Raw genomic sequence first — 13,963 nt, forward strand, 5'->3', positions numbered from 1 at the left:
TCTGGCCTCTGCCAGCCCTGCTGCTCTGACCTCTTCAGCTCCTCTTTCAGTACAGTCAACCCTGATGAGATGCTGGGTAGTGGGGGAGTCTCATAAGACTGGGGTCATGCCCTGGGTAGGAACTCAGCTCATACCTTGAGCGTCCAGTCTCTTGTCAGCGTAGACCTTGTAGGTGAAGGCATGCCGCAGGGCCAAGGCTGCAAAGAACATCTCAACACAGATGATGAAGTCCTGGTAGCCGGCAGCCACAGTGCCCTCACCCACCGACACACGGGCTGAGTTGATTTTGGGGATGGCCCCACACTTCTCTAAGATGGCCAGCAGCATGCCTGGACAGGAAGAGGCACTGTCTGGTCACACGCTGGGTCCCTTCCCAGGCCCTTCAGTCATGTAGTGCCACCCACACAGCCACATACTCCAGGGTACAATAGGGCTCACTTGCTAGAGGCAGGCATGACAGCACTGAGCACAGGAGCTTCCTGCAAGCTTTACCCCTCCCGAGTGCCAGTGGCCAAGGTGTCTGTTCCAGGCCAGGATCTTAAAGGACAGCACTTTGGCTGGAACCCACAGTTCTGGGAACATGAACAGAGTGGGAGATGGGACTGAGATGGAAGTGGGCACTGTGGCTATGAGCACCAGGCTGAGAGAGGAGGCTCACCTTGCCAGAAGGACAGAAAGATGACGGACTTGACCATGAAGAACTTGAGGACAGGGCTGTAGGGACTGAGCAGCTCCCGAGTGGCGAAGTAGAAGAGGAAGAGAGCGTAAAGGGCCAGGCTGACGGAGATGTTGTAGATGATGGTCACGTAGAGGTACCCACTGGTGACACTGTAGGACAGGCATGCTGTGGCTGGGACCAGTCCTGAGGGGGCAGGCTGCTCCTTCCTCCACCCTGCCCACAACCTGCTCCCCATGTCTCAGGCTATGCTCTCCAGCAAGGTACAATGACTCCCTGGAGGGAGGGGAAGGGGATGGGGACAGAGTGGGAATGGGGTGTAGGGGTGTGCCTGTGCGCAGGCCAGCCTGTCATTACCGCTTCATCCACTCACATGGAAGCCCTGCTCGGAACTCACTCCTGATGGAGGACACTAGAGGGAAGCTGGGGCTCTGCTGGAGGTGACAAGTATCCCAGTGTCTCCTCCTGATCTTGGTGGACTCATCTGCCTAGGTGGTCTGGTGACAAGTTGTGGCTGGTTTACATAGTGGGGCCTTTACATCCGGACCTGAGGACTGCTTCCCAAGGCTTCTTTCAGAACCTGCCTAAGGGCAGCTACCACCTTCTGAGACTCACCCATGGTTACCACTGTATGTCCTGACCATAAGCATGATTGGCCAGGAGCTGGCATCTGGACCAAGAGCAAGATGGCCACTGGCACACTCAGGCTCAGATTCAGGGAGGTCTGAGTCCCACGCAATTTAGGGAGACAGCAGTGGGCTCTGTCAAGGTAGGGTACCCATTTGTATGCCAACATTCTACCCACAGATCCCAGGGGAGGACCCCTGCTTACTCAAAGTCCCCGTCCCGGTACTTGCCAAAGGCCTGGAGTATAACGGTGCTGACAGCCATGAGTGGCTTCACCACACAGAACTGCAGGGTGGCCTGTTGGAGAGACAGATGAGGCAGGATAAGGAGGGGCATTCTGCTTCAGCACCTGTCCTGGAGCTGGGCCTATGCTGGCTTCTAGGAAGGAGGAAGGAACTGCCTACAAGGGGAGGCCGAATGTGTAAGGAGACAAGAAGATGCTGGGGATTCAAGGATGAAAACCACAGGACCCAGGGGACCAGGAGCAGCAGACATCTCAGAGAAAGCTCAGAGCACAAGAGGCCTTCGGGAAGATGGCAAGGACAGGATCCAGCCAGAGGGAGGAGCTCCAAGCCAGTGAGATGCTTCAGGTAAAGACACTTGTTTGCCAAGCCTGCTAACCTAAGTTTGATCCTCAGGACACAGTGGAAGGAGAGAAACTCCTGCAAGTCACACAGCAACACATGTAAGCTTGTACACACAAACACAAACACACACACATGCACACACATACATACACACACACACATACACACACTGGCACACACACACACACGCACGCACACACACGCACACACATACACACACACACACACACACACACACAAACACAAGAACATAAGAGTAAGTCAGTAAATACATAAACAAACAGGAGCCCTTCATTCGTATAGAGGAGCTCAGGGCAGAATGTGAACAAGGACGGGGTGGTCAGGGTGTAGCAGCAGGGAGAAGGCTCTGGGCAAGCGGGGCACTAAGGAAGACCTGGCCACACAGGGAGCTCAAGGGCGTCCATCTTCTCACCCTCCCCATCTGCTTTCTTGCCCATGCCCCGGCCTAGGCCAGGATTTCTGTGGAGCTGGGGTCTGAGTAGGCTGGAGAGAGCCTTCAAGAGCAGCAAGTGGGGACAGGACAACCCTTTAATATGCACAAGCCCCAAAAGGTACATGGGAATTCAGGACTGGCTGACTATTCACTGCGGTCACTCAGACAGACACTAGGTCTGAATGGTAGCCATCCTGGTAAATGCTATATAACCCATGCCCACAGCACAGAGTTGCAAATGAGGACAGAAGAGCCAGATGCAGTGTCCTCCTGAGGCTGCCTATTCTACGCACAGTCAGGCTTTTTCAAACTTGCTCAAATGTGGGAGGATGTGCTAAACCAGCTCTGCAGTTTCTGTAATCCAGTGGGGTGTCCATATCACCCACAGACTCTCATTGACCTAAAAGTCATCATCCTTGGTCAGAAGCCCTGAGTGAAGGGGAGGCAGTGGGCACATGAAGCTCCAACCACACAGCGGCCAGTATGGCTCAGGCTAGGACCAGCGGCTGAAGCAGAAGGGATGCCTGGGAACCATCTCTGCTCCACTGAGGGCCTGGCCTTCGGGAGAGCCACAGCAGAGGAGCATGCGGCAGGCAGAGCTGAGAGCCCCGCAGAAGCCCTGGGCTGCAAATCTTTACCAGAGGCAGTGTGAGGAAGGGAGAAAAGCAGGGTTTCACACCAAGGTGCCCAGTGAGCTGGTGGGGCTGCTCCCTGTGAGGCACTTTCATCACGAAGCCCAAGCCAGCAGGCTCCAGAGTCTTTGTCCAGCTACCCCACGTGTCGGTCTGAGGTCCACAGACCAGACGAGAAGTCAAAATCACAGGTCAGCCCAAGAGTGGGCAGTGATTTCTAGAGCTCTGTTGAGTTGGTGGGGAGGGGATCACTGACCTGAGAATCCCTACTCTCCTCCCTTCCTCTGTCATTATAACCCCGCACCCCCTTTATGTCTCCTCACAGGGACAGAACCCAGGAAAACACACACACACACACACACACACACACACACACACACACACACACACACTCACACTCATTCACACGAGGGGGGAAGTAGTGCTTTTCCACCACACTGTAGCCCCAGCCCAGGAATTTCCCCTTTTAACAAACTGTCCAAAAGACTCAGACACTGGGCTCTGGGCCCGAGGACATCCTGGCCCACCCTGTGGTGCTGGAATGAAGACAGGACTGTGAGCTGCAAAAAAACTGGTGCCTGCCAGGAGCCTTCACATGGTCCTTTCACTCCCTGCCTTCACTGCCATGTTGAGGTTCAACAGCGGAGCCCCAGAGCCTCGGGAGGGGATTGGGTACAACCTGGTGGCGGTGAGGCCAACAGTGCTTTCTGTTCTGCTCCTGAGAGCAAAACTTTGAGGACAATGTAATGATCAAAAGCGGCCATGAGTCACAGCTGGGCCTGCACTGGGTGGCTGAACCACATAAACAAAGGCTCTGCAAGCCCCACCCTGGACCAGAACAGTGTTAACCCCTTCTGGACCACTCCAGGGGAGAGAACCTGAGGTGTCCTCTGGGAGGCAGAACTGAAGCTGGGGCATGTCCACTGACAGACAGGCTGTTGTGCAGGCAACCATGCTGGGGGCCCTGAGCCCTCTACAGAGGCAACAAGAGAGATAGGCTGCAGTGCCCTTGGTGGGGAACGGGGGACCATTTCTCTCTGACTACTTGGCCATGTTGGAGGCTGGCAGAGGCCCTGCAGAGCCAGGGGCAGTCATGAAGTCTGGGCGTGGCACCCACAGGTGCTATCTCCCTGAATGAGGCAGAGCTGCGCCAAGGACTACATCCTCTGCCTGATCTGCTCCCTTCAGTCACCTCTGGAGGTACTGCCACCTCCATCTGATAGAAGGACAAACAAGCTTAGAGAGGTTAAGCAAATGGCGAGGTCACACAGGCAGAGAAGTTGGAAGTCCAACTCTAGCCAGGAAGTGGTGACCAAGGAGACCAGCAGCCACGGCGCTGTGACTGGGACGTGGGAGAGAGCTGCGTGGTCTGGTCTGCTAGGTATCTTTAATGCCGAAACCCTCTTGGCCCAGAAACAGGGATGAGTTTTCAAACTGATGGTCCAGACCCCTGTGCTTCCTGGTTCCTGAACACAGCGAGACTCTGGATCAGCTTCTCTGGCCCCAGGATGCCCTAGATACTTCCAGGATGTTCACTGCTAGTCTCAGTAGATGATATTAACACAGTATCTCTGGACTGGAGAGATGGCTCAGTGGTTAAGAACACTGATTGCTCTTCCAGAGGTCCTGAGTTCAAATACCAGCAACCACATGGTGGCTCACAACCATTGGTAATGAGATCTGTCGCTCTCTTCTGGTGCATCTGAAGATGGCTACAGTGTACTTAGATATAATAATAAATACATTTTTAGGCCAGAGCCAGTGGGGTCAACCAGAGCAAGCAACCTTCATTCATAGCAATCATCAATACAACTACAGTGTACCCATACACATTAAATAAATCTTTAAAAAAAAAAAACCCACAGTGTTTCCACAGACCTCCACAGATATGGCAAGGTCAGCATGCAACATGAATCACCCTCCTTCCCAAGCTGAGGCTGTCCCTGGCATATACCTGTTTACAGAACCGCAGGAATCCAATGGAATAGGTCTTTCCCCAGAGGCAGCATGTGCCATACATACAGCTGGACCTGGGAATGACAAGTAGAGAGGGTTGGGGCCAGGGATGAAGTGGTCTGTGTGCCCACGCAGGGGTAGGCTGGTCTGTGTGTCCATTCAGGGAGGGGGCAAGGTCTGTATGTCCCCCTGCGAGGTTGGAAGGGGCTCAGGAAGCTGTCATACTCACTCAATGGCCTTCCCTCTGATCTCAGACATGATGGCACTCTCTCCCCCAAGGTACTCATAGCACAGGCTCAGGAAATTATAGATGACAAAGGCTGTGAAAAGTTCAGAGCAGAGTATCCACATCAGCAGAGCGGTCACTCAGAGTGCAGCAGCACGCCAAGCTCAGCCAAGGGCTGAGCGGCAGCGACACCCAGCTCTGCAGTCTTCCGATGACGTCTGACTCTTCAGGATACAGGGCAGCACAGAGCTGGGGCAAAGAGCCAGGCACCCCTGGGCCAGACTGCCCAGCTGTGGGCCATGGCTCTACTACTTAGGAGCCGTGTGGCTTTACGCAGGGTTCTCAAGCTCTTTGTGGCTGTTTCTTCATCTGGGAACTGGGGACAAGCGCTCCCTTAGCCTGCTTTTCGGAGAAGAGCGGTGACTATATGAGGCCCCGCTGAAGGCTGAATTCCCAGGACATGCTCCCACGTGCTCAGTGAGTGGTGTACCGCTTATTCCAGAACACCCTGCAGGGAGGAACTGAGTCCTACCCCAGTACCAGGCCAAAGCCATGGTACCTGCAGCCAACGCTGAAGGAATGAAGGTCAAGGGGATGGATGTGGCCTATGGCTCTCCCAGCATTACCTATGGCAAGAGCCAGGGCGGGCCACAGGCCTACTCTCAGACTGGCTCTCACAGGGCAGAAAAGGAACCTTTCTTGAAATGGATCCCCCAGAGAAGCCACAAGCCCTAACCCCACCTCCCTCTTGCCCAGCAGTGCCTGCTTTCTTTGGGAGGACCTGCCACCTGCCACCTGAGCTCAGACGTTCCCTTTTTGTGCAGCCTGGGCTGCTGGTCAACCACAGCCACACCCAGCTCGGACTGAACAGCTTACTCCCACTGCATTCCGCTCTCGGCTCAGGACTGTCATCTTAGCAAGTACACAGAACAGCCAGCGGGCTGCTTCACTGCAAACAATCACTAGTGAGTCGGTAGTAAAATCATCAATCCTCAGAGAAAGGAGACGAGAAACAACCTCTCAGACATGACTTGACTGACCATCTGAAAAATCCATCCCCTTTAGTAGTAAGTATTTAAATTCCTCCCGAGGTTTCTACCCATCCCTCTTGGATGAGAGACGCACAGCCTTTATACTTATGATGTGCGTTAATCAGTACAACAGCTGGGCAGAGGAGACACAGGTGGGGTTTAGTTTCCTAGTGACCACCATCATCAGAGAGGGAGGTCTGAGCTGCCAGCGGGTCAGAGGAAGAGCACGAGAGAAGAAGAGGGCAGGAGGAAGAAGTGGCCATGGGTTAGGCGAGCCATAAGAACATGGTACTGAGGGCTGGCTGAGCGGAGTTAAGAACAGCCCAGAAGGAACACAGTAAGTAATAACTTGGATTATCAATAGGAAAGTAGACTCTAACATCAAGGAGAGTAAACTGCTGCCCAGCTTTTGCACTGCTTAAGGCTTATTAAAAATATAATGGCTGTGTGTGCTTTTTATCTGGGAACTCAATAACTGAAGGTGGAGTAGAAACCCTGGACTAGGATTAAAGTGATTTCTACAATACCTTTCCTAGGCAAATACAGGCTCACATAGAACAGACCCAACAATGGCATTTACACAAGAGGCATCTACACAGCCTAGAAACAGAGCAGAGAGGCTGAGACATGACCAGGAGTGGGTGGAATTCAGGCCGCCGGCTGCCATCCTGCCAATTCTCAATGTGGCTCCAGACCTGGTCTCTAGGAAGGCAATACCTACCACAGCCTGCATGGCAGGCCGTATGCTAGGCCCAGGGAGACATTAGTGATCGTGGGACCCACACTCCAGAGGGAAGTGATGGTCTCACCTACTCCTGCCCTGGACAACGGGATATCTAGAACTTTCTCTCCATTCTAGATACCACACATCAAGTTACAGACAAGAGAATGCCATCAGGAAAGGGAGGGTGAGGTTCAAGATGAAACATGGAGGCTGTCCACACAGCAGATGGGCGCCTCGTGGTCTCATGGCAGATCCCACAAGGACTTCACTTCACAGAATGGACACACCTTTTTCCCTTCCCGCTTTTCAGGACAGGGCTCATCATGTAGCTGAGGCTAGCCCCAAACTGGCAGAGATCCTTCGGCCTCTGTCTCCCAAATGTGCTGGATTCCAGGCATGAGCCACCACACCGGAATTGGAAAGAGTATTCCTAGAGAGCATCATCATCGGAGAGGGAGGTTTCAGCTCCCAGCTGGTCCTTAGAACCAAGCATCAGAAGCAGACCCCTCAGCAGAGACTTCGGTCCCACCAGTCCTCAGTGAGCTTCTCTAGCCAGGAACCACTGAGAGAAGAGGTTACAGGCCACTCTGTGTCTTAGCTGTAGTCCCTACAAACAAGCAGCTACAACACTCAGCCTGGGAGCTCAGGACTTGAGTGAAAACCTGCTCAGAAGTGTCCCTGCAGCTGCGTCCCAGGTCAGGAGTTATACACTATTCACTATACACCACCTACTACTCAGTAGGGACCTTGTACAGAACTGATGTTGCACAGAACTGATGTCCCGAGTGCATCTGGCTGCTCCAAGCTCTCTCCTCTGTGAGACTTGAGTCCCTTCCGCTGGTCTCTGCCTCTCCTACACAGAAACTCTGAGTTGGTTGGAGAGACCAAGCTATCTGGGACATTCCAGATAACTGAGGATACGTTTGGAAAACAACTGCCAGCTGTGAACTAAAGTATTTCTGGCTGGTTCACCAGGCTCACAACATCCCCTCCCATTTCAGGGGCATGTGGGCAATCACAGTACAATGGAGCAAGCCTGCTGGACAGGGGACCTGCCCTATGTCAATGTGCCCAATTCCAAGTTGCTCCCAAGCCCTCCTCCCTGGTGACTCCTCGTCCTTTTTACATCCTGCCTGTCCCTGCTCCTGGCACCCCACAGGCCACTTCTGATTCCTCTTCCTTCAGAAGCACTGAGCTCTTACACGTCTTGTTTGTGAGCTGTGGCCAGTGGTGCGTTACCCATCAGGGTGCCCTACTGGCAGCAAACTGGCCTATGGCTCTCTTTTTAAATTACATTTCTTTATGTATCTCTGTGTGTGTGGATGTGTGTGTGTGTGTGTGTGTGTGTGTGTTGATCAGAAGAGCTCGAATTTCATCACATGGATCCTACAGAGACACTTCAGTAGGCATCAGCCTTGGCGGCAAACATCTTCACCCACTGAGCCCCTTCCCTGGCTCCCGTCCTAGGCTCTTCGTTCATTCACTGTACCCTCTCTGTCAGGAAACATGGTTCATTTGGGGCCACATATCAAGAGTCAGTATCTAAACTTCGAACTCTAGGGCTAGGTGTGATGCTCTACATCTGCAATGCTGTGCAAGGGAGGCTGAGGCACGGGGATCATGGATTTGAGGCCAGCCTATCGCGGATAGGACTACACAATGAGACCTATCTCAACAACAAGAATCTGAACCCTGCAATGGGGTGAAGGACATAGGTGTCTAAAATCTTTTTCCTCTCCTTCACCAGGCCCGGCACACATGAAATCCTGGCTGCAAAGACCCAGGCAGGCGCCTGGTGCTTCCGCACCATCGGGTCCTACTGGGCAAGTTTTGCAGCAACCTGCAGCCCTGTTTTACACTGTGTAATGGCTGTGTGATGCATACTCCACCTGGCGCCAGGGGAGGGGAGAACGTGATAATGATGGGGAAGAACCTGGGGTGAGCTTTTGAGGGAGCAGAGGAAGCTGCATCTCCACCTATGGTCCCGCGCCTCCCAAGGCCATGGCTACTGGTTCACACCCAGCCCCATGGTCTATTCCAGCTCGGTGTGAGCTACAGCCTTCATCAGATGGGTGTGGTATGGAGCTGGGGCATCCTGGGGAAGGTGCCCAATATCTCTGAAACTCAGCCATTGCCAGGTTGCTAACTAAATGATAAAATTTAAATAAATAATTTTTTAAAGGAAAAGAAAAATATTGACGGGCGGTGGTGGCGCACACCTTTAATCCCAGCACTTGGGAGGCAGAGGCAGGCAGATTTCTGAGTTCAAGATCAGCCTGGTCTACAGAGTAAGTTCCAGGACAGCCAGGGCTACACAGAGAAACCCTGTCTCGAAAAACAAAAAAAGAAAAAAAAAATAGAAGGAGAGAGAAAGAAAGAAAGAAAAATGTCAAAGCCACAAACAAGAAAAGGTCTCGGGTTCTGAGTTGAGGAGCTCAAGCCCACAGGGCCTTCCCCAGCATGGTGAAGACTATTCTATCTTGAGTGAGATTTTGGAACTCTGAGGTTGAAAGCAAGATCTTAAAAGCCTAGAAGAATATGTAAGCAGCTAGCAGGATCAGAGTCCAGGAGACTCCCTAAAAGCAGCAGCAGGAGATGAAGCTAGTGAGAAGAAGCCTGCAGGACCCAGAGAACAATTCCCAACCCTGAGGTACAGTCCCTTCCGAAAGCCGTCAGTCACAGAGCAATCCACTAAAGACACTTCAGGCTTCCTACCTGCCTCCCATGGGCCAGCTTCCTTAGGAGCCTGGTAGACAGGCTTCCTACCTGCCTCCCATGGGCCAGCTTCCTCAGGAACCTGGTAAAGGTGAGCCCTGACTAATGGAGAGAACAAACCACAAATGAAGGAGAAACAGGGACAGGTGACCCATGCAGCATAGGAGAAGCCAACACAAGTCCAAGAATGATAGTGACTGGCAACCTGGGTGACGGCAGAGGAGCCCTTGAAAGCAGCCAGTGCAGAGAGCCTGGTCAAAGGAAAACCAGTGCTAACAGACTCACACACGGCCGCTGGAGGGAAAACCAGTGCTAACAGACTCACACACGGGCGCTGGAGGGAAAACCAGTGCTAACAGACTCACACACGGCCGCTGGAGGGAAAGCGGGCTGGTTATTTAAAACCCAGTTGTAGTGTTCAGGGATAAACGAGTGATAAGCACAGAAAACCCAAAATTAAGACAAGTAGCAAGGCCCAGGCTTCTACAGAGAAAGGGCAGAGAGAGCAGCAAGCACGGCACTCAGGAGTGGAGGCAGGAGCACAGGGTTGTGGAAGGACTGAGTTCCCAAACCAAAGAAATGAAAGGAAGGGATGAGGCATGGGGGGCAGTGCAAGGTTCAGCCCTGGACAGCATTTAAACACAAACACGCAAACTCTGAATGCACACCTAGAGAAAACTGTAGTCCAGCCTCCCCAGCACGGCGAAGATAAGTGTATGTGCGTGTGCCTGTGCACGCATGTGTGTGTGTGCTTTCTTACATATGCTAGAGGCAAAAGAGATATGAAAGGAAGTACAGAAGGAACAGGTGAGAGTGAGGGTCAGCGCTGTGTGCTGTTTGTACATGCCCTGGGAGATGACAGGCCTAGGAGATGGACGGCAGACTTCCTGAGCTAGCAGTGGGGCTGGCTGGGGCAGGTGGGAGGAACAAAGGGGCTTCTGACGAGGGGTGCTGCCCACTGTGGCCGTCTGCTGCTGCTCTGGGTGTGGAGTGAGGACAGACTGGTAGCCCCCCTCCCATGTCCCCATCGTGTACGACAGGTCCTATCTTCAGGGCCCTTAGACTACACAGGACACACAGACACCAACACACACATAGAAACACAAAGACACATATGCAGCAAGGAACTTTTTGCTCCTAAGAGAACCAGGGGAGCAGAAGCTGGTCCAGGTGCCCACTTGAGGCCGGCACCTGCAGGAAGGATACCCAGCTCCTTCCTTCCCAGCCAGAGGCTCCCCAGGGATTGTCCACTGTCAGGAATATCAAGCACAGTGGAACACCTGCCTCCATAGTCTCTCCTGGAAGGAACTTTAGAGAACACCAGCCAGGAGGAGGGTGCCTGGGAATCAAGCAGCCCCACGGAAGGGTTGGGCAGGGCTCACAGTGAGCTACTCAAGTCCCTTTATTCAAAAATTATGGGGTTGGCTGAGGTATAGCTTAAAGAAAGAGCACATGACTGGGATGTATGAGCCCCTCATTCCTCCAACACACACATGCACACGAGCACGCACACAGAGAAATGGACTGGACCGGGGATGTATTTCTAGTCAGCAAAGTGCCTGCTTAGCATCTAGAAAGTCCTACGTTTCATGTCCAGCACCACATAAGACCAGGTGTGGTAACACACACCTATAATCCCAGCACTTGGGAGGCAGAGGCAGGAGGATCTCTGTGTTCAAGGCCAGCTTGGTCTACAGAACAACAGCCAGGGAGGGCTACACAAAGAAACCGTGTCTCAGGGGCGGGGAGTCTGAGGCTAGGGCTGGAGAGATGGCTAAGCAGTGAAGAGCATGGGCTGCTCTTCCAAGCATCATCCTGTTTTTCAGTTCCTAGTGCCTTCTTCTGGCCTCCTCAGGCACTACACACACACACACACACACACACACACACACACACACACACACACACACACAGTACACAGACATACATGCAGGCAGACACCCATACACATAAAAGATAGAAGAGAGACAAAGAATATAAAGTGCACACCTTTAATCCCAGAACTAAAGAAGGAGAAATAGGCAAACCTCTGAGTTCCAGGCCAGCCAGAGATATAAATTGAGACCCTGATACCCTCCCTCCCTCCCAAGTTTGAGGCCAGCCTAGGCTACAAGACATCTGTCTCAATGGGGGAGGGGAGAGTCAACTGCTATCGAGTGTCTGGCTCTGTTCCCACAGAGTGAAGCCTTCTCTCAGGGCTGTCTCCACTGAAGGGACAGACAGTGCTTGCAACCATGCATGGACAAAGATATGATGACATTGTCGAAGAGACAGGACGAGGGTCAATCTCACACATGGCTGGAGAATCTGACCACACCAGTTCCCAACACCAAGGAACTCCCTACTGCTGAGCTGCGGTGGAGGCTGATGTGTGTCCTGAAGGGGTTGTGGTGGGGGACACAGAAATAAGGGGGAACCTGGCAGAAGGTGCTAAGAGGGGTGCCAGTCCTTTCCTTTGAGACACAATAGAGCAACACATGGGGACACGTGGGCTTGCAGGCCCAGCTGTGTAAATTCTCCCCCAGTACCTGTGGTTTCTACCCACAGATGGACCATTTAGAAGTTGCCAACCCAACTAGAGAAGCCAGAGCTGAGAAATAAATGAATCAGAGTTAGAGCTCCTGTCTCTGGGCATCTGTGAGGGTGACCTGGGATCCCCCAAACCAAACCATGTCTGTAAGCGGAGACTTGGGCTACATGGGACGGCTACTCGTCCATTAGTGATAGATGGACAGCCAGGTGGGGAAGAGGAATCCAGATCCATCCTTGTGAGGTTGGTCCAGAGGCTCCTGAGGGACTGAGGAATGATGTGCCAGCCTCAGGTCCTAGAGATGAATGAGGGGCATGCACCCCACCCTCGACCCCATGGCCCCAGCTCCCCAGCCTCAGATCTTCAGATGAATGAGGGGCCTGCACCTCCTGGCTCCCTGGTCCCTACTCCCCGCTCCAATGTGCTCACCTTCATAGCAGTCACGGACAGTGCCAAAGTACACATAGTACTGGTCATTGGTGAAGAAGAGGAGGCTGAGCCAGGAATCGAAGGCGTAGATGGGCACGATGAAGAGGATGCGCACGATGTGGCGCTGTTCGTTGGGGCGGCTGTAGCAGCGCAGATGCATGTAGATCTGGAGGGAGGGAGGGCACCAAGTCAACCAAGTCCCACTGCCATTCCAGCTGCCTCCCACCCGTCTGCCCTCTTCCCCCCGCCTGCTCCATGGGAAGAGAAGGGCTCCTGACATCCTTCCTCTATGGCCTGATGCAAATTACCCATCCTAAGCCTCAGTCCTGCTCTGTAAAATCAGATGATAAACCTTCCACCACGAGAGTCAAGTCGAAGGGACCACATAAAGCTGGTGTGGCGCTATCTACAGGCCACCTTCAGCTACAGGGGACAGTAGGACCACAGTATTGTTGAAGTTGTGGTCTTCAACGTGTGCTCCTATCACTCTGCCTCCCCATGCCAAGTTCCCAAGACCTCAGAGCAGCAGCACTGAGTTAGCTCAAGGGCTGATCAAGGGCGAGTTGAAGCCATCTGGCTGTGGCCCCTCTCTGCCTTGTCCCTTCACAGATGTGAGAGAGGGTGGGGCAGCCGAGAGCCTCTCTCTGGAGAACACGGACACACTTCCGGGCTGTGTGGCCACAGTGGTGTGCTCACACTAGGCCTAGTTCCTCAGTCCGCTGAACTAAGGCAGCACTGACTGCAGTGTCCCCAGGGAGGCAGGAGAAGGCAGTGCAACTCTGGGGAAGCTAAGAGCATACGCAGCCTCAGTGTCTGGGCCCGACTCTCATGACATCACTCTTGGCCCAGCCCAGGCCAGCCCTGACTAAGGAAAAGGACAAAATATTTCCATCCGCTGTGAGCCAATTTCCTTGGACACTAATGGATCTAAAAGAGGCTGAGATGCACAGCAGCTGGTGAGAGGCTGCCAGGGGCCTGAGCAGACTCACCTAGCCCTCTACATGGGAATCCAGCTAGCCTCCTTCTTGGGCACCCAACCTCCCCTGAGGGCATAAGGGCAGGAGACAGGAGACCTGACTTCTCTCCCTGAGCTGCCACCTCCCTCAGGCTAACAGTAACACATGTGCTGGCCAACAGATTCTGAGCAGAACCTCACTGCAGACAAGTATCTGTGAGTCTCCTCACAGTCCTGATGCTCCCTCCGGCTGCTGCTGGACTGACGGTGAATCCAGAGCCACCTCCTGCCTGCAGCTGAGCTGGGGTGTGGGAGAGAGACCCTAGAAAGCAGAGCTTACGCTACTTGCCTGGCTTGCCTAAAGTGTGATTTGTGGAACTAGAAACCACTCGGGACACTTAGGGACCTGGTGGACCCCCAC

The 13,963-nt window shown here is 53.3% G+C and overlaps 1 protein-coding gene across 3 annotated transcripts in view; it reads right to left on the minus strand.

Moving 5' to 3' along the window:
• The window catches only part of Tmem184b (transmembrane protein 184B), a 44,765-nt gene that overhangs the window by 4,511 nt on the left and 26,291 nt on the right, over positions 1–13,963 (minus strand). For all 3 annotated transcript variants that reach the window (XM_031349365.1, XM_031349347.1, XM_031349355.1), the window contains exons 3-8: positions 12,588–12,753; positions 5,162–5,252; positions 4,931–5,006; positions 1,509–1,600; positions 659–828; positions 135–329 (exon numbers count right to left, since the gene is read on the minus strand). In XM_031349365.1, coding sequence (XP_031205225.1) covers positions 135–329; positions 659–828; positions 1,509–1,600; positions 4,931–5,006; positions 5,162–5,252; positions 12,588–12,753 — 790 coding nt within the window. The remainder of the gene's footprint in view (positions 1–134; positions 330–658; positions 829–1,508; positions 1,601–4,930; positions 5,007–5,161; positions 5,253–12,587; positions 12,754–13,963) is intronic.

The sequence above is a fragment of the Mastomys coucha genome, unplaced genomic scaffold (genome assembly GCF_008632895.1).
Source record: "Mastomys coucha isolate ucsf_1 unplaced genomic scaffold, UCSF_Mcou_1 pScaffold11, whole genome shotgun sequence".
NCBI classification, from domain to species: Eukaryota; Metazoa; Chordata; class Mammalia; order Rodentia; family Muridae; genus Mastomys; species Mastomys coucha.